The sequence below is a fragment of the Pygoscelis adeliae genome, unplaced genomic scaffold (genome assembly GCF_000699105.1).
Source record: "Pygoscelis adeliae isolate BGI_AS28 unplaced genomic scaffold, ASM69910v1 Scaffold4, whole genome shotgun sequence".
Lineage (NCBI taxonomy): Eukaryota > Metazoa > Chordata > Aves > Sphenisciformes > Spheniscidae > Pygoscelis > Pygoscelis adeliae.
The window spans coordinates 5,653,961-5,673,683 of NW_008824986.1; the positions used below are offsets into that span (position 1 = coordinate 5,653,961).

A 19,723-nucleotide genomic window follows, 5' to 3' on the forward strand; every position below is an offset into this window, starting at 1 on the left:
GCTAGGACTACTAGTCACAAGTCACCATGGACCATACAGGAGGTATAAAGTACAAGTAACTTTGCAAATGTATTTTTACATGTACAAGTCTAGCTGTATTCTGAGTGAATGCCAGTGTGTTTGAACTGTTGCAATCACCAGAGTAGTTTCAGATATGCAGGTATGTCTTCTATAGCAATCTGAGGGGCACTGAGAGGCTTGGATAGCTTTAAGGTATGTGGCTTGCCGCACTCTGTCACAGCTACTAAAGTATGTAGCAATATTTTACTTCTCTGGATGCATACTGCACTTCTGTATGCAGTTATAATACGGAGCTATGCATGGATGAAATGCAAAATAATGATACAGTCTTCAATTCCTTTTTTGTCCTAGTACGTGCACTTTTAAATGAGACGAATCACTAACTTGACTTGGTTAACCCTAGGGGAAGGCCTTTTAATTATTAACTTAAATAGTTGTGGGAGCTTTGCACATTTTGCTCTAAGAATGTTATGCATTTTATACTAAAATGGACTGAGTGTGTCTTATCTGACTCCGTTGGGATATTTAAAATAAACAAATCTTTTAGTATCCAGTACAAAACCACTGGCTGAGACCATTGAACCAAATTAATCTTAAGAGGTGCAGCAGTGATTCCAACTAACAAGAGCAGTGCCCTTCCATACGGCCATCATACGCAGGAAAGAGCTGGTGAAGTTAGTGAGGAGCAGTACAATTTCAGAGTGTGATGTAAGAAAGCAGGGAGATGGGGGCTTTCATTTGTGAGATGTAATATTGCAATACAGGGGCTTCTGCACAGATGCTGCGGGCTAAATGAAGCTCACTTGACTAATCTGTACCCTTCCTGAACTCATTTTGTGTAACAAACTGAATAGTGCTGGAGTGGCAAAGGGCACGTAGGTCTTGAGAGCAGATGAAAGATGCATAATCATTTATATATAGAAACAGTCCAGAAATACATTACAACAGACAAATAATCCACTGGTGGATGTACAGTTACTGCAGTGACTCTGAACATTGATGTAGAGGAACAGACTTCTTGAATCCCCTTTGAGAGTGTAGTAGTCAAGAAACTCACCTGTAATATCCTGTCCCTCAGGAGGGAGGGTGAGCAGGGTTCAGATCCCTGGGGTAGGCACTCTCTGGTACCACAATATCAATGTTTAGCTAATACCATAAAAAACATGGACGCAACTATCCTGAAATAACTAAAGCTGACTGATTGCATGTACATTTCTTGACATTAAGATAGCTAGATGATTCTAGACAATATATAAGATTATAAAGAAAGGCTATCATTCACTGTGGTGCTTAAGCCTGGCTTTATGCATATAAATAGGCTCACCAAAATCAACAGGCTTACTTACGTGATTGAATTCATCTGTCTGCTTAAGTGTGTTGCTCAAATGGAGTCATACTTTAAGCTATGGCATGTGAAACAATGCGCTTCAGGGAGAAAGTACAATCCCCAACAAAATTAATAGCATGAAAAGGAGGAGATAAAAATATGTATTTGGCTGTCGCTATATGCAAATCTGAGAGAGCCCAAGTTTGACAAGTAGAGCATATTGTGCAGTGGGGACTAGTGTTTTGGCAGGTGGAGTGTTGCTGACTTAGAAGTAGGTATTTTGATTCATGACAGAGTCTTCTGAATACTTTTTCCACATTTTAGTAGGAAAAAAGGTGTATAAGGACACTTAGGAAAACCTATTGACTACTAATATTTATTCTGGTGCTGAGGAAGCATTGCCAATTAGATGCCATTAACATTCTCGTGGAAACTCATCTTTTTGCATCATGGAGCTGATAAAACAATAGCTAACCATTGAAAAACCTCCATGCGCTCATACCAGATTAAGTTTCACAAGCAACATTCCTGTGTCTTACAAATGAGCTGCCATGGCACTGTGATTCCTGAGCTATGAGAAAATGTTTTCTTTGGTTTACAGGTGGGTTAATATTGGAAATTCCTATGAACAGTGACAGGTATTATTTGCTCTGATAAGGAACAACAGTTTAGTTTTTATCTTATGTTTGGGAGAAATACATCAGTCATCTGCACTCAGATAGCACAGAGGTAGCAAATTTCAGAATGATCTTTAGTTTTTTTGAATCTTCCTACTGTAGTTAAAGATAACTTTAGGCAGGTACAAAATGTGATTTTTCACTTCTTTTTTTTTTTCTTCTTCATGACACATTAATTAGACTAGAGTTGTATTTTAAAAAATCTGCCTTTTTTTTTTTCACACTAATAGCTCAGGTACTACTCTTAAAGTCAATAGAATAAATGAGGGATTAGTTAAATTAGTGACTTTCAGTTTCATGAAAGTGAAAACTGAGCCATTAGGAAAAGATTGCATTTCTAGACTCTTAAAAACATCTTTTGTACATGCAGTTATTTTAATGTTTAGTCTGTTCTAAGTATTTGGGGATCATCTTCCATGAATTTTGTTTACTTTGGTTGGAACGGACCAGTCTCCCTCATGATCAACGTGTCTGGCTGGAAATCTTGAGGAAGACGAGGAGATTCTCGGGCTTTGTGGGGCTTTTTCCTCTCAATTCACCAGTGGCATGATTTCTTTCAGGCTTTTTCGTCCGCAAGTGGCCCATTAGGGATGTTCCCACAGTCTTTAGTCAGGCCGTACTCCCACTAGAGCAAAGCCAAGGTCTGTAGTGTAGCAAGTGAATTCTGCTCTGGTAGGGATTGCACAAATTGACCTAAGGGGACCTATGTCTGAGAAGTGACTGCAGGGCTGTGACTGATCAAAAGGCAAGCATCTCGATAATTGGCTTGCCTATGGATAACTGTCATTTAGTATGTTTTGCTACCACCCATGGCTTAAACGTTAGAACAGTTGCAGTAGTTGGAAGCTAAATATAAAAGACCTAGGCAGTGGCTTTCAACATGCTGAATTAAAATATAAATGCAGCATGAAGTGACCTGTGGACCTTTATCTTCCTTGCAAGGAAGATGAATGTGTGATTAAAACAAAAATTAACCCAGAATAATACTTAGTGAAGAATATACTGTCACTGACCTGGATTGACACACTGACATAGTACAGCGGGAATAATCCTTGACAGTTTATATAGCTCTTAAGATGATGTAATAAATTTTACAGTACAAATATGAAATATTGTTTAGTTTACAAATGTGTTCCTCATGTTTTTTCCTTAGTGGTTCTATGAATTCTGGTTCATTGTTGTGAATATATCATTATTTTTCCATCTTGCTGTCAAGTAGAATGCCTAGAGATTCTTTGATTAAGGCATGGTATGAAAACACGTTGTGTCTACAGAGTCTGGATCTAAGTACTCCTATGAGTAAGAACATGGGACCAGACTCAGTTGCTTAGTCAGATGTGTCAGTATGTGCATAATGTAGCAGTGTTCCGACTGTTAATTGTAGCCTCATGTTTGTCTAGCACTACAAGGATGTTGTCTTAAAAAGCAATCTGCAATTAATAGTTTTAAAAAAAATTAAAAATTATTTGGTACATTTTTGTTATCTTATGTAAGAAACGTGTATTTTTTTTCCACTCTGACAAACGAAATAAATAAGCCGTTGCAGGAGTTTTCTGTAATGCTGGAAAGTAAACGTACCTCTAATAGTTTATGATGGCTTGAAATCAGCATTGGTAGAATGCCTAAAAATTCCTGCTTCCTGTTGAGAGCACATTCAGCACACTGGGACACATTTGTCTGGATGTGATATGTAGAAGGTCTACTTTTTTTATTTACACTAAATTTTCAGTGATTCCTGTTATTTCAAACCACATACACCCACACAGCTATGGTTACTTGGAATCTGTCTTGACTGGAATATATCAGGAGTAATTGGGTTGGTATGCCATCCTTTGTTGATAATTGGAAACTCTTGGATCTGACACAAGAAGTTAACAAATTCCCTGTACTTAGCCATATGTTTTAGAAGTTCTTGCAACAGCAATTTTCAGGTCATTTGTCTATCTGGAATTCGAGAAGAAACATATGGTTACTGCTTATGTCCTGCCTTACTATTCTTAAGAGTATTACTTCATAAACAGAAAAGAGCTCATTAGCTGGTAAATTATTCATAGACCTAGCTGGAATTGTACCAGATATGCACAGGGACTCTTGAAATGGTCTTTTTCAATAGCCTGTGTTTGGAATTGTCTGGGCAGAGATATATTTCTCTTCTCAGTAAAACAAATGAAACACTACAAAGCCGTTCATCTCCATTAAATCAAACTGTATGGCAACTTCGCATTAAATACTTCTCATGTGTGATTAAGAATAGAAAAAAAACTTGCTAATAAAGAAATCATGGATTTAGCTGTAACTTGCATTCTGATGAGCTGTGTAAAGCTATCACTTACAGTCACGTAATTAAAGAGCTCATATGCATAGCAAAGATGACTATGTTTTTTTAATTAGGTGGTTACATCTGCTTTAAGACTATTCCAGATTACAGTTCCAGTGGTCCTTCATGTTAATGTTAAAATATTCTCTGGTGCCACCTAACGGTAAAATTATTCTGTTACTTTAAAGGGAGAATAAACAGTGTGTACCCACCACATTTATTATTGCACTTAGGTCCATCAGGATCAGTGCTGTGGCCTGAATATACGTATAATAAAAAAATGGCTCCTAACCCAAATTGCTTCCAGTCAAAACATTTCACTGTTAAAGGAAAAAGTACAGTAAACCTTATACTACTTCCTCTAACTGTTTTAACTGAACTGTTTTTTAAAAGGTTTGGATACAAGCCTGAACCCAACCAGCCAGAACTTAAATCAAGACTGCATTCTGAAAACCCATAATTTTGTAAAAGGCCAAATGAAAAACTAATATGCTGTTCACCCTTATTCTATTGGGAATAGAAAGTTCAGCTAGGGATCCTAGGTTTGCGTCTAGATTTTTTTTTTTTCCTTCTGTATTCTTGCCACAATGTTGCAATTTGCTGGTTCTGCGTGATTTCCAGGAAATAGAAAGGTGCCTCTCTGAATGTGGGAAATATAGTATGGATGCACAGCAATAATGCCACTCTTTTTGCACCATCTTCATAGCCTCTGAGTATTTCAGAGCAGTTGTGCTATCTGCACAGTTGGTAGCTCTACAGTGAACGCACTCCACAGAGCGGGCAGTATGCTGGAGGATGTTCGAAGGGACACCCCTGGAGCAGGTGAGAGTTGGTACAAGGCGAAAGAGGCTGCAAGCCAAAACAGATCCAGAAACTCTACAAAGCCTGGTGAGACACTCAGAGGAGGTCAGGTTCTTGTAGATGAATTATAACCTGGAAGCCAGTCTCTTTACCTGCCCAAAGTAGCCTTGAGACATGGATCTTCTCCTTCCTGTGCGAAGGCTTTAGGTAATTCTTTCTAGTTTCCTTCTCACACACTTAAGGTTTGGTCTTTCCATTATTTTTCTTATTCTATTTGCTTACCTTTAAATATGCTTTAGCAGTGGGACATGAGCGTGCTTACAGTTTTACCATTTGATGTCATTGTGCCTTGCTGTGACAATTTACATACTTTTCTTGGGGAGTGGGTGGGGAACTGTTCTATTATGGGGAAAAAAATTAACTTCCTGCTCTAAATGGAGTAAAAGTGTACATGAATATTTTGCTAAAGTCTGTAGAGAAAAAAACTGTAGTGGGACAATAATAGATGTAATTCTTTATCCTTATAAGAAGCTAATGAGAGGGACAGTGTAGCCAAAGGATGTTGCAAAAGAACTACTTAAAAAGAGTTATTTCTCAATCCTCTGGAAAAGAATGTTCAGTATGTTTTGACTGATCAATTCTGCTATCACACATTTTCTGAATACCTGGTTAAGATGGAATTAATGGAGTTGAGGCAAATAAACAGCAATACCCTAGAAACAAGGAACAGTTTTACCCAAATAGCTGAAATATTAGGTTTGCTGCCAATTTTTGAGACTCAAAAGGCTATTAAATAATGTAATTGTCAGTTACTTTAGTCAGAACTGACTGTGCCCAACACAACATGAGCTGTGGATTTCCACTCTAATGTCCTGTTTTGAACTATAGACTTACAGGTTTTTTGCATGTTCTGAATCACCTTTCAATTCCATCTTTGAGTCCTTTCTTCAAGAATAACTACCTTGCAAACAAAAACTATTTGCATGAATAGGAGTTCTGATATCACTTTTAGAGAAGTTTCATTTCAAAGTGAAACCATCTGCTTTTTAGCTAAATAGTAGTTGTATTTTGGGGTTAGAAGTGACTTTTTCTTTGTAGCTAATTAAATTCTATCCTGGGACAAAAAAAACACACCTTGCTTCTTTCTCCCAGGTATTCTAGAAAGCTGAGCATCAGTACATGTGAACAACATGGATAAAGTAGTTGCTGTAATAGTAGCATTTTTTCCTTTGCATAAGCATGACTAGGGAGGAAAATATTATGGGCCAAATTGTTTGCAGATGTAACTGTTGTGGTTTCATTGAGTTACGGACAGATTTTAAAAGATTTTGTCCCAATAGGAGATAATATGTGCAAAGCACTTCTGATGGTCTAGCCAATTTGTGGGTTCTCAGTCTGAGCTGAGAAACTGGCACTATATGCTTTTGGAAATCTGGCTTTGACTGTGCCACATTACAAAACCAGAGGTTTTGTCCCACTTATGAAACCAACTGCCTGAATACAAATCTCTGAATTTTTTTTAGGTCAACCCAATAATAAAACTGTGTTTCCTTCTTTGAGTTGTAGATAAAGAAAAGGAATCCTTCTCTGTGGATGGATGGCTGTTGTCCTCAAAGGCACTGGTCACTGACAGTAGTGCTTAATATCGGTTCCCTCTTTGGTTGGGATTCTTCTATATGAAAAAAGGCCAAAGAACCCTCCAAGTTAAAACTTTCCACCATATACAGTAAGCATACTGAGGCCTCCTGATTGTTATCATAAGCAAACTGTTCTTGCTTTCATGGTCCTTCATGAATCTGCAGCTGACAATCCAGAGTCATGGATACTGTCAACTCCAAATGCTTAAAAATCATGAAACTGGCCCCAAGTCATGACATTGAGATACTGTTAAGCCAAGTAGCTCATGCATGCAACTACTTTCTATGTATCAAGAATGGGAAAAGGTGAAGGAAGGAGTTATCTCCCTAATTATAGGGGTTCCCTGGGTGAAGCATTAGGAGATGAACCCTTGGTACCACTGCAGTGAATAGCAATAGTTCTGCTTGTCCCACACCACTAATCTTATCACAATATTGCAAGCATCCTGGAAACACAGTGAGAGCCAGCAATGCTGTGCATGTTGTTCATAGCTTTATTAATTCCTGAAATTATGGGAAACTCAACTCTTACCCATCCACTCTTTTCAGTCTCCTTTGTACTTTTTTCATTTCTCAGACATCTGAGTTATGTTTTATGGCAGGTTTTTCCAGTCCCTGCTCATGGTTAACTTCTTCCAAGACAAGTTCAATGGGATTTGAAAGTACAGATTTGTTAAGGAGCCTCATGTGTGTCTGGGTGAGTGTGTGGAGAGAGCTTTAGCTCCCTTCCTTAGTAGTGCCTAAAGCACACATTGTTCAGGGATGACTTGATATCTGTAGCTACCACTGTGCAACTTCATATAAAGTTGTTTGGAGCATAGGTTTTATGAAAATGAAGATGGGTTTAGGAGGAGGCCTTACAGGTTCCCACCTTTGCATCTTACAAATGTACTTAGTATATCATAATGTTGTTAGTTATTTGCATGCAGAAGTGTTGACTTTCAATAATTTTCCAACCAGATGGCACTCATTCTCAACAGCCTTGAATCTTCCTTACCTCATTAGTGAGGCCTAGGAAACCAATCAAGTTGCTAGCTGTGCTTCTTCAGCCATTTCACCTGTGAAACTCTCCACTGGGACATGGCAGGAAAGTTGCTTTTCTTCACTCCTGTAACTGAGAAATCCACTCAAATAGCTGACCTTAAACTTTCTAGTTATTATGTCTGTGGCCATAGAAGAGACAGATCATGCCCTAAGCTCATAGCGGAGATGCATTTAACCTGTTTAAAGCCATCCCCACAGGCTCCTCCTGACTCCACAGAAAGTGTGGGAGCCCACACTGGTACTTTATAACTTTGAATTTGATGTTTTTCTCAACAATGGTACCACCTCAGCCATGCTGTGTAGTACCACTTTGAGTGTTGCCAGGCTGGTTTCAACCTATGCCTCCCAGAAGAAAGTGAAAACCAGAAGAGCTAGACTTTGACTACTTGCTTCAAGTTCCTGTTTCGGGTTGGGAGGGGGGGGTGTTTATGTAGCTGATCTGTTAGATGTGAAATCCAGGTCTTACAGCACATTATGTTAACACTGTTCTGTGTGTGGTTATTTTCAGAGGCCTGTAAAGGAGACTTAGAGACCGAGCATTTCCTTAGAGTCACGGTCTTGGTACAGACAACACACTGCATGCAGAGTTCTCCTATTTGTGTGAGTCACGAGCTACAGGAATACTAGGGGCTTAGTGGGTTTATATGCTGGCACTGAGTCTTGAAGACAGAAATGAATCAGTAGTGAAGCTCAATCAAGCACAATCTTCCTTCTGCTGGAAAGAGAATGAAAAAGTCATTGTTACCACAGTTACCACTGTGGTGCTGGTGCCTGGAAAATGCTGCAGGAAGGGCCGGGACTGACGTATCCCACTGGCAGCCTTTATCAGGGCTCCTAAAAAGCCCTGGTGAAAATGAATGTCATTCCGGAGAAATCTCTGTCCAGGCAAAAAGGCTTCCTGAATAGTAGGCAACTTACAAAAATGGGAGACAGATGCAAAATGTGGAGCCAAGCTGGGCCCTTCCTTTTCTTGGAAGCTTCTAATAAACTCAAATTTTACCTCATTGCCTTCAGATTCTTCATGCTTTTCTTCTGCTCCCACCCTGGCCTCTGAAGGTCTCCTTTCCTACTGGGTTCTGCTTTCAGAACAAATTACCATAGGAGTCTGAAACAACCATTTTCAAACTGAGCTCCCTAGTCACCTTCTCAGAACCTCTCCTGTGTCACTGATACCAATACCTGCAAAAAGAAACATCACTTTCTGGTGCTTACCTCCTCAGTCTACTCTGCTGTCAGCCAGGGGAAGGCTATCCTTGTTCAAATGCTTTCATAAGTTTGAGGTAGAGGAGCAGCACTGCAGAGAACCTTCCTCAGCAAAAGCAGTATAGGACAGGGTATATAGTTTTCCAGGGATGGCTCTTAGTCCCTGTAAGGAAATCCTCAGTCTCTCGCAGAGGCCACAAGATCAGTGACCAAACTCCCTGAAGAACAAACTCCTGACAATCTGGGGTCCGTTGCACGTGTTGCAGAGTATTGGTGGGACATCCAGCTCTGGTGGGAGGTAAGTCGCTGCGAAGTGCTGTCAGTGAGACAGGGAAGTAATGTTCCAGAGAACCTCCCTCAGGGCAAGGGCACTACAGGAAAAGATGCAGAGTTGTCAGGGGGGTGCCTGGGATCACAACTTGCTGGGCAGATCGTGCCTGAACTAACACTCCCCACTTTAACCTCATGAAATCTGTGACTGTCCTCGGCACCGCTGTATTTCTCTGTTTTACAGGAGCTTTGGCCCCGTCAGTGATGGCAGTCTTGAACATCTCGGAGGCAGTGGGAACACTGGTGTTACAGTCCTTTTAGGAAGTGCCTATCTCTTTGTGTTCCTTGGCTGTCACTTTTTTTGCACTTTAATTTTAAGCAAAAAAAAAAAACCAACCCAAACTTGGAACACTTGAAAGACTAAAAGAAAATAAAATGCAAGCTCCTTGCATTTTTCTTCTATCCCTTCTGCCTTAATAATCTTATCAGCAAGACGCTTGGCTTGTTAAATTTGCTGAAATATTTGCTCCCGATAAGCCTTATCAAGTAAGCTCTTTCCGCTTCTCATACAGCATGACACTGCCCTCTCGTGCTCGCAGGCCTGGCGGCAGCACGGCATTTCAGGTGCTGCCTGGGTCGCTCAACCATCTCCTGGCAGCGTTGGCTGCTGGAGCAACAGCAGCTCATGCCAGCAGCAGTTCTTAGCCCAGTGTGCTCTGAGCTCACCTTTGAGTTATATCATGTTTCTTTGCAGAAGAATGCAATGCAGGAGAGTGACATACTTATTGTTTGCCTTATCTAGTAAATTTAGCTGCTTTTTACAATGCTATTTCTTAATATTCCTTGACAGACTTGCCCAGGAAATACCTGTTGTTTTGCAAGAGAAGCACACTCACCTGTCTGTGCTTTGTTACACTGTTGATTTCTCAGTCCAGCATGTGCACAATAGGTAACACTGAGCAGCCATGCATCTTTTGTTCCCCTTCATGCCCAAAGACACAATAATCTATTTTGTTTTGCCTGGATTTGTTATTTTGCTGAATGAGTGTTCAGCTGCCAAGTCATCCATTTTTCTCTAAATGCCAGAAAGCTTCAGTTGTGTTAACAGCACCTGAAAGCCTTTGGCATTTTGGAGTCACTGGTTTGGACTTGCTGTCAGTACTAATACTATTTGACTTTCAAAATTAGATTTTTAAGCCTTGTGCAAAGCTACCGGTGGCCAGGATGCAGTGTCCATAGTTCATAAATTCCACCCACCAAAAACCAACAACTAAGAGTAATGAAGCCCAAAACGGGGGTGATCTGTATGCATGTAAACAAACACATCAGCTCTGTATCTTTGAAGGCAATTAGTGAGCAGGATTTCAGTCCAGCACCTGGGGCCAAAATAGCAAGAGTATTTTTAATATGTTGCTTAAGCTAGAAGCAAGTCTTCTGAGTGGGAAAGCATTAGCCAGAAAAAACATGCAAAGATACAAAGATGAATTTAAAAAAAAAAAAATTTTTGCTCAAAGCTGTGAATGCATCCCTGAATGTATTTGTGGGCAGATAGGGAACAATTTCTAAAAGACTACCAGATCCACTTTGAAGGGTATTTATATTTGTCAGGAAACTCAAAGTAACAGGGAATGAATAAATGGGCTGTTCAATACAGGAGGAAAAAGGAATGACAAAATAGATGATTCTCAATGTCAGTTAAATATTAACTCATAAATGTCATCAGTCCTTGAACCCAGTGTCAGAAACCTCTACACTGGTTTTAAGTAGCAGTATCTTTCAAAGTGTATAACTTAAACAAACAATTATTACTGTCTTAAGTTATGTTTCAAAGTTTCCAGCAATAGCAGTTGTATGAAATACTGGAAAGTGGTGCTGAAGAGCCCCTTGCTGTACTATTTTGCGGCTTACGGGCATACACAATAGCAAAGTTAGAGCCCGTGCTTTATTACTTCACTGTTTCAGTTACCTGCACCTCATTTCCAGAATGCAAGTGGTGATTTGTGAGGCTGAGCCCACAGGGGAAGGGGATGTGGATATGAAAGCTTTTTTTCTCTTATTACTTGCCCTCTCTGTTTTTGGTACCCCTGGACCCCACTTCCCTTGTGGAGGGGTGGCTTAGCAATGGGAGCAATTCTGTAAAGATGCTGGGAAGAGATGCATGGCCTCAGGCTTTGATCTCAGCTGTGACGGGACTTGAGATATGCTAGCTGGAAGCACACAAAAGCTGGCACCCACCACTGAACACTAGGAAAAATACTTTGGCCTGATAACAATGTTGAGGACTTACTTTAAATGATCCACAAAAGCAAAATATTACTCTTGAAATGTTCTCCATGAAGATATGTCTGCACTTCCTATGTGACTCAGATTCAGCAGGGATGGGGAGCAGATGTGAAGAGCTGACGACAGCTTAGGACAGGCTGGACTGAAGGAACTGAGCTTCCCTAGAAATTCAGGAAGAAAGACTGCAGAAAGCATAAAGAAAAGAAAGGAGGTAAATGTGGCTTTATGGTCAGACTGCAGTAGGCAAGCACTAGTCAAATGGGAGGGAGAGAAGATGGAAAGATGTCAAACAGCTTTGAAAGAGAAGGGCTTCTGAGACGGGGAGCTGCGCACACGAGCAGTTGGTAGGGGTAGGAAAAGCACCAATGGTGTAATGCAGCATCTTTGGTTTTGTTGTGGATAAACCTCTGAAACTTCACTCCCAGGACAGCAGTCAGCAAAGTGACACCCAACTTAACCAGTGTACCCAAAGGCTACCTCATAAGCAGTGTATGGGCATGAGTGAACTGAAAACAGGTTTGCAGTCTGGCGCACACAGACAGAATCACAGTGGAAACATCAACGGAGAGGAAAATTCTCTGCTGCTCCTGGGGTCTGTATGACAGACTACAGCTGGCTGCACGCATAAGTAAAGCGGGCTGCTACCTGGAGGGTAGGTTGACTGCTCTGCTTATATTAGAGGCAACGGGTTTTGACAGAACAGCATGTTCCTCTCTATAGCCAAGCTCTCCCTCCTGTGTGCAGGGGCCTTTGCTGATGGAGGGACTAGTGTGTGTGGGTGGCAGCTCCTCCTGCGAGCAAGGGACTAGCATCAGCCCTCCCAGCAGCAGCAGTCGTCACTGCTCTGCTTGTGTCACAGCCTGGGCTGCAGGAGCAGTAAGTTGTGGTCTTCAGAGCTCCCCACTGGTCTCTGCCTCAGCCAGTCCTCTGCATGTGGCAATGGCCAGGGAGAGGTAAAGAGGAGCTAGTGAAGCTGGGAGGAGGAGAATCTCTTGGCTCTTCTCAAAGTCCCTCTAAAATATCTGCTGACTTCCACACCGGCACTTCCTTCCCTCCAGGTTCTGATTAACCGTCAGTCAACTTAGTGCTACACCAAGCTTTTGCTTATGTACCACCTCTGTTTGCTCAGCTCTCTGCCCTCTCCCAGACTGTCCTCAGACCTCTTGGCTACAGCCCTAAACCAAGGTTTTGCTGAGAAGTCTAAAGCCAGTTCTGCTGTGAAAGGTATTCTTCAGCAGAGGCACTGGTATCGGGCAAGGTGCCAATATGTCTTCCTCTTCCAAGTGACATTTTTGTGGCATTTGTGTACAGAGGGCAAAAGCAAGCGTTAATGCTCTGACAGGCTGAGGGCAGTGGATTAAGAATATATTGTATCTGTAATTAAACAGATCTTCCTGTTTCTCCTCTATTATTATTATGGTTGTTATTACAGTCATTTGTAGGGCATCTAAGCGAAGTTCATCCAGAATATAAATGCCTGAAATTGAGGAGGAAGGCAGAAGAAAACATTAAGATTTCCAAGTGGAGATGACCTCTGTTGCTCTTTGAGCTCAGACTATTTTTGGCAGGAGCAAAATGAAGAGAAGGCTTGCCTTGGAAAGAAGGTACTGCAGCTGCCAGCCCCTGTAATTAGCCAAATGGCCCGCAGAGTGTGGGGAGGAGGTCACAGAGCACGCTGCTCCTGCCGTGGCACTGCTCAATCCAGAATAGCGCCTGCAGGAATGTAAAGGCTAGCCAAAGCCCAGTTATTGCAGCTGATCCCATGCGAAGGCCAGAACCCTTCTTCTGGGACTAATGAGTCTGCTAAAGTATAGTGTGCACCGTACAGGGTGCACAATGCTAGAAGTCTTTGGAGCAGGAAACACATAGTCCTCTGTGTACGCACAGAGGACTGATTCAGTCCTTACCAGGTGCCTCCAAGCATGCTTGGAGGTAATAATTATTCAGAGTAAACTAGAACCTTGATGACCCTGAACTGCAAACAAACTTCTGAAATATACAATAATGGAATTAATCATTTATATCTTTGCTTCGTGTAATTGTAGAGGAAAAAGAATTACAGCAGGCAAGATTTCTCTGGCAACCTCTGGGTCAGTGAATCTATCTTTATATGTAAATTCCAGACCTGCCAAGAGCCTATGTGCAAAATATTTTTCTGCTGGGGGGGTGTTATGAAGACTTTTAATTTTTTCAATTTTTTTTTATACTTGTGTCTCTTGTCATCTAAGGAAGGTAATCAAGGAAACAAGACAACAAAAAAGTGTTTGTCAGGATTTTTACTACAAATATTTTCCATCCATAATATTTAATAGGAAAACCACATTTATTTTCTCCTAAAGCAATGCATTCATTGATATAGGCTGGTTAAGGGTGTAAAGAGTGAATATATTACACTCGGGAGTCACACAGTGATAGACATGGGCTTGATATGAGAGACTATAGATAAAAACCTCCTTTCCGTGGCAAGATTCCTTACTTGCTGCTTTCCTCAATGGGCAGCAGCACAGCAGTATATTTGTATACTCCCCAGAAAAGCTAGATCCAGAGCCAGTTCTTGGCCTGAATTTTGTCTGTTTCTAACCAAGCACAGTTTCTCTACAGAAATGAAAGCCAAGCAAACATGCAGGTAATAGGGGAAGATGTATTTCAGCCTGCTTTACTCAAGGTGTGGAGCTTTACACCAGTTTCACTGCTTTTTGTCATTTCTTTTTGTCTCCATCCCTGTTCAAGCAGCGGGGAAGTTCAGTTGCTCAAGAGCAGCTTGACTTGTGGGGTCTCTCAGTTCCTTGTTAGCTGATGGAGTTACACAAAGTAGAAAACTCTCTGGGACTTTAAAATAATGATGTGTGCTTCTTGAGAGGCATTTCCTATCACTTCTGTATTGGATTTCAGAAGCATTTTAGGTAACTAATCTATTTCTCATGGGTGCCATTGTGGGTATTTTTTTTCCATGTGCATGGATTTTTTTCACAGGTCTGTTTTTGATGTCTGAATGAGGCAGCTGAGGGGGAAAAAAAACCCACCTTATACAGAGAGAAGATGCAAAAGTAAGCATAATGATCTAGACAACTAAGATGTTTCCTCCATAGAATCTCATGGCTTTAATTTTTTTGTGAGTCAGCATATTTTAAACTTCACAGGCTATAGCATGGATTGGCATAGACTTTGATAATAGTCTTCATTCGCTCACTTCAAAACATTTCTTTAAAAACCTTCAACATTTTTTTCTGGTCTTCACAACTTTGCTGTGATACCTGACGGGGATGCCAGATGGCCCAAAGAGATAAACATCAAACAAGTAAAGTGTCCCCACATCCAGCCCTTTGATGGTCTCTGTGGTGACGGCTCGCTGGAGATTTATATCATAGAAATACTTGCACAGCACTTTCTCCGACTTGTGCCGAGATTCAGGTCCGGAGCACCTGTCTGCACTCCGCAGTTCCATCCAGACCCGATCTTCTTCAATCCTTTTCTTGTACACACAGTACTTGCTCTCCTCTTGTGTTCCTAGCCAGGCAATGGTAACAGAGTTGCAGGTCCTCAGTTTACTGAAGGACTTGATTTTTAAGCTCTCTGGAAGAAGTGGGAATAAGGGCTTGTGGAAATGGGGGGACACCTGTACTTTCACAGAAGAGTTAGACTCCTCTGTGGACCTCAGCTGCACCAAATATGTGTCCAGCAGCTTTCCCTTCAGTAAGAAATACCTCATCCCGGAGATGTTCTCCAATGCCACTGTTTTACCATTCTTCGTTATGTGAACTCGTACCTGGCCACGACACAACTGAAAGGTGAATTGTATTTTCTTGTGCCTCGCCTGGTACTGCAGACTGTAGAATTTCTGTTTTTTCCCATCCAGGACAACCTGAATCACTTTCCCATCTTTCAGCTCCATCACCTTAGGTTCAGGTTCTTCCAGGGTTCTTGCAAACGTCCCGGTGTAAGCAGCGCTGGCATTTGTGAGGAGATTGACAATAAAAACGTCAAAGTAATACTGAGTGCTGGGACTGAGGTTGAGCACTGTGTAAGTGTTCTTGGTACCCATGCATATCTGCCTGACTTCCCCGCTACTTGCTTTGTTGATGATGCTCAATTCACTGTTGGACAATATCATCACCTGCTGCGGTTCAAGAAGGTACGGAGAGAGAGACAAAGCTAATGTAGGTGGCAGTTTCATTCCAGAGGATCTGATTGCTGTCTCAGCAGCACATAAGCTCTTATAGTTGTGCTTTTCATTAACTAGAAGGCAGTACTGGATGTTTTCTCTGTGTTGCAAGACAGAGGGACTGTGTTTCCAGGTCAGAGTCACTGTTGTATGCCCAATGCCAATAACATCTATGCGTGGATCCACTGGAAGTTCTGGATAGAGCTGCCCAGATGTTGTGTCAGTTGTTAAGTACACAGTAATGTGTGTGTCTCGCTCAGTGGATAAGAACTCTAGCATATAAAGGGCAGAATGAGAAGACATACCCATGTAAGTCTCTACAGAATTTCCCTTATAGTTAAAAATGGTGGACACCATGCTTGGAGCCTTCTGTAATTTTGAGACCTCTTGTGTATCATGATCACCTGCAGGCAAAAAGCAGACTTGTAACTTTTGTTTTAACAGACATGAAATAAAGCACATTGCATAGGTTTTATTGTTCATATGTCAGGGAACATCCTATTTTCTTCCTGAAAACAGTAATTATAACTAAAAATACTTTTTGCTTCTGGCAATTTATTAAAATAAAATTTGAGTAGCTTTTATTTTAGCAGTGCAGTTGTAGAATTATGTTTTCAAAAAGAATATAATTATAAAACCACAACTTGCAAAAGCCTGACTTGTATCGTGCCTGATGTCCCTACAATTTTCTTCTTCCAAAGGCTGTCTCTTTGGGTACTTTTCTTCAAGGATACTCATACTTTCTGTGAAAGGCGTTTTCGTTGGTTTAGTTTTGTGCCTCTGACTGTCTCCTATGAAGAGGGAAAATTTGTTACTTCAAAGGAATGTTATTTGAACTCCTCAGTCAGGTGTACCTGCCTGACAGGTAAGAACTTGTTAATGGCAGCTTTCAGATTTTAGTGTGAAAAATTAATTCAAAAAATCATGAAAGAGAATGGAATTTCCTCTTGAGCTAAAGGCAGCATAATGCCCACTGCCATGGTAGATGGTATTCCTAGAAAAATAAATGGCTAAATCTTCTGCGCCTCACTGTGGGGAGCAAAATGACCAGTTCAAGTGGCTTGAGCCACAGAAAAAGAGCTGAAACAGCAGAGGGAAGTTTGGGCCAGTACAAACGGCTTATGAAGCTGATCCATGCTTGTGGAGCCCTGAACACCCAGTGTTGTTCCCAAATATTACCCTGTGATTTTGACTTTTTCACATGTAATCCTTGATTTACTTGAGTTGATTGCAAAATCCCATGGGCTCCCACATTTCACCCACAGAGAGAGATGTCCTTTTCAGCCCATGGCAGTTTACAGGAGAGGGAAGCATGAGATGTTTAAGCTTGTGGGGAATTTCCTGTAACACAACTCCTTATGAATAACTTAGGCTTTCCCTGTCTCTGCTCAAGCAGGCCGAGGGTCTTACCTCGTGCTGCTTTTCCAAGGAAACTTGCTGAAGCCTTGTGCACAAGTATGCTCCATTCAATGGGAACATCACAGGGTGTCACTGTTATTGTGAAAGGTGCAAGGGCTCTGCCTTCCTCCAAAACAAAGTAGTACCTGTAAATGTGGATTAAAAACAGAGGGAAAGTGTCAGGAAATTCAAGTCTGCCTGAGACTCCTTGTAATCAGCCATTCTGATGTGGGTCACTCCACTGTGGGTAGAAATGACCGTTCCCCTTTGAGGTGTATCAACACAAGGGGATGGTGAATGTCTGAAATCTTCAGCTGTGGGAAGAATACATGCTCTGGGTGTTGTTTTTTTTTTCTAATACACAAATATTCACTGAAAGTTTTAGCAACTTAACATAGGCAATATTTTTCCCACTGAATTTTAACATACTTCAGGTGAATATCATATCTCGGTACTTACCTGGTTCTTTTGGATGATGGATGTGATAAACTGACTGCCTTCCAGATAACCACCCATTGGCTAACTCTGAGGAATTGGTATGCTTTTTCACAGGATTTCCTGACTGGAGTTCAGTGAAAGCTCTTAGAGCCTATACTCTCTCATATGTGCTTGCATATCTAGGTCTTCCTGGGTGTCAGATGAAGTGGATATAACGGAATAGTTCTGGCCAATCCTGAAGATTATCAGATGTCAATGGCAGTTTCATCCAGGCCAGTTCTAACTTACTTGCCTTCATGACAGAGGCTGCTGTGCGTGAGCAGTACAAAGCAACATCAGTCTAGTCGGTCGGGTTTTGATTCCTGCTTATTTACCGTAAAGCCCAGCCTCCTGTCTCACTCCTTTGGTCTTCTGTTTATTTCTGTTGTTTTGGTATATAGGGACTGTAGACAGCCACAGAAATGTTTGGACTGGGGTCAGTCACTCTGCAGTTAAACGAAGGCAATTCGAGGTTTTTTTTGTTCACTGGTGAGACAAGCCTAGTCAGTATGGATAGATCATGTCAGCCTAGAGGTCTGGCTTACTTTCAGGATATGGCTACTGGGCCAGAGTCAAGCTTCACTGGAAACAACTCCACATTCTTGAGTCTTTACTTTAAGCCAAAATTGTCATCTCTTGGTTTCCTGTTTGGACGACTCTGGGGTTCATAAGGTCCTTACCTGATCATCTAAACTGAAGGAGATTTTGCTTCCTAATTGCAATCTTAATGTTATGCCACAAAAGCATAGCAAAATTCACTTTTCTCTGAGATTTCAATACCCATTTGCCTTTAACAAGGAGAGCTCCTAGTTTTGCTCTTGTGAGCATCATCACATTATGTAACACGTGCCATGTTCCCGTTTGTTTCTGTGCAATGCATATCAAGACTGAACCATCTGGCTCATTCTCTGCTCCATGACCGCTCTGCTCAGGCGTATGTCAAAATCTGTATGTGTTGGTCACTGTCCAAAGTGGAGTCTGATTAAACCACTTCAAGTGTGTCTCTTCCCAAACAAGCAGATCAGTCTTTGCTACCCAAGATGCAGTGCCAGTTGTAATATCTAGATTACCTACATATCTAGATATGTCAGAAAACTTTACAGATATTTTGGGGAAGTGAAGAATCTGTGGAATTTCCGCATGCAAAGCACTTTTGATCTTAACAAGCTTTAGTGCCATTCAACAAAAACACTTCCAGCATGTAGGACACTGGCAGAAGTTTTTCTGATGAGATAAGAAGTCTGTGCAGCTATTCTATTGATTTTTGAGATAGTAAATTTGCTAGGTAAAATTCTTGTATTTTACAGTGAATGTAGGATGGCCGATGTGTCTCTGCAGTTCTGAAGCCAGGCTGTTTATGTGACACGACTGCTGTTGGAGCCCACCTGTTCTGTATCAGCTCTGCTGGTGCTCTGACAAACATCACAGAAAGCTTCCTGAAACACGTACATGAATCTAAACTTCACCTCAGAGGGTCCTTCCAGATTCTGGGCAATGTAATGACACTTAGGCGTGACAGAAATGGAGCATTTATCTGGAAATTCAGTGGGTACTGATAGACCTTTGCAGGTGCATAGCAATTCTTGGCTTGTACTGGTAGTGTGCAGCTACCAGTGTCATAGGGAAGTATCTGAGAATAGGAGTGACTGATCTGCTCTTACCTTTTAGGTATATCCTTCAGCAGGTGAACTGTAGTTTCCTTACCATCAGCAAGCATCAGGGAGTGGTAGAAATTGAAAAGATCAGTCTTGAAGCTCTGTTGGGAACTGGTGGTGGGTGCTTTTATGGAATGACACAAGCAAGCCGCCATGAGAAGATGGACGGGCAGATAAAACCAAAACCAGGACATCTTCAGTACTGCAAAGTGAGATGACAAAAGTGAGTGGAAACTGCTGAGTTGGGGGAGAAAATAATCAGTGACCCTTTCTTTCTGTGCCTTTCCTGGTATTTATCATAATCACAGCAAGCCAGGCATTCAAACAGTGCCAGTCTCTATTTTGCTAAATTGCTTTAAGTTCACAGGCCAGTCAGTCTCACCTCTGTGCCTGGGAAGATCATGGAACAGATCCTCCTGGAAGGTATGCTAAGGCACATGGAGGACAGGGA

At 41.4% G+C, this 19,723-nt stretch overlaps 1 protein-coding gene across 1 annotated transcript; it reads right to left on the reverse strand.

Moving 5' to 3' along the window:
* Positions 1-14,794: 14,794 nt before the first annotated feature.
* On the reverse strand, positions 14,795-19,466 carry LOC103918513 (protein NDNF-like). The gene is made up of 3 exons (XM_009325847.1): positions 19,279-19,466; positions 17,153-17,286; positions 14,795-16,146 (listed from the first exon to the last, which is right to left on the reverse strand). Exons 1-3 carry the CDS (start codon positions 19,464-19,466, stop codon positions 14,795-14,797), a joined length of 1,674 nt encoding a protein of 557 aa, XP_009324122.1.
* Between the last annotated feature and the right edge of the window lie 257 nt (positions 19,467-19,723).

What these genes read in the sequence shown, in the direction of transcription:
- LOC103918513 (XM_009325847.1), bottom strand. Translation starts at nt 19,466, where the DNA reads ATGTCCTGGTTTTGGTTTTATCTGCCCGTCCATCTTCTCATGGCGGCT. An exon ending in CTGAAGGATATACCTAAAAG is followed by an intron (nt 17,287 to 19,278) that starts GTAAGAGCAGAT and finishes CCACATTTACAG; the next exon opens with GTACTACTTTGTTTTGGAGG. An exon ending in CCTTGGAAAAGCAGCACGAG is followed by an intron (nt 16,147 to 17,152) that starts GTAAGACCCTCG and finishes TTTTGCCTGCAG; the next exon opens with GTGATCATGATACACAAGAG.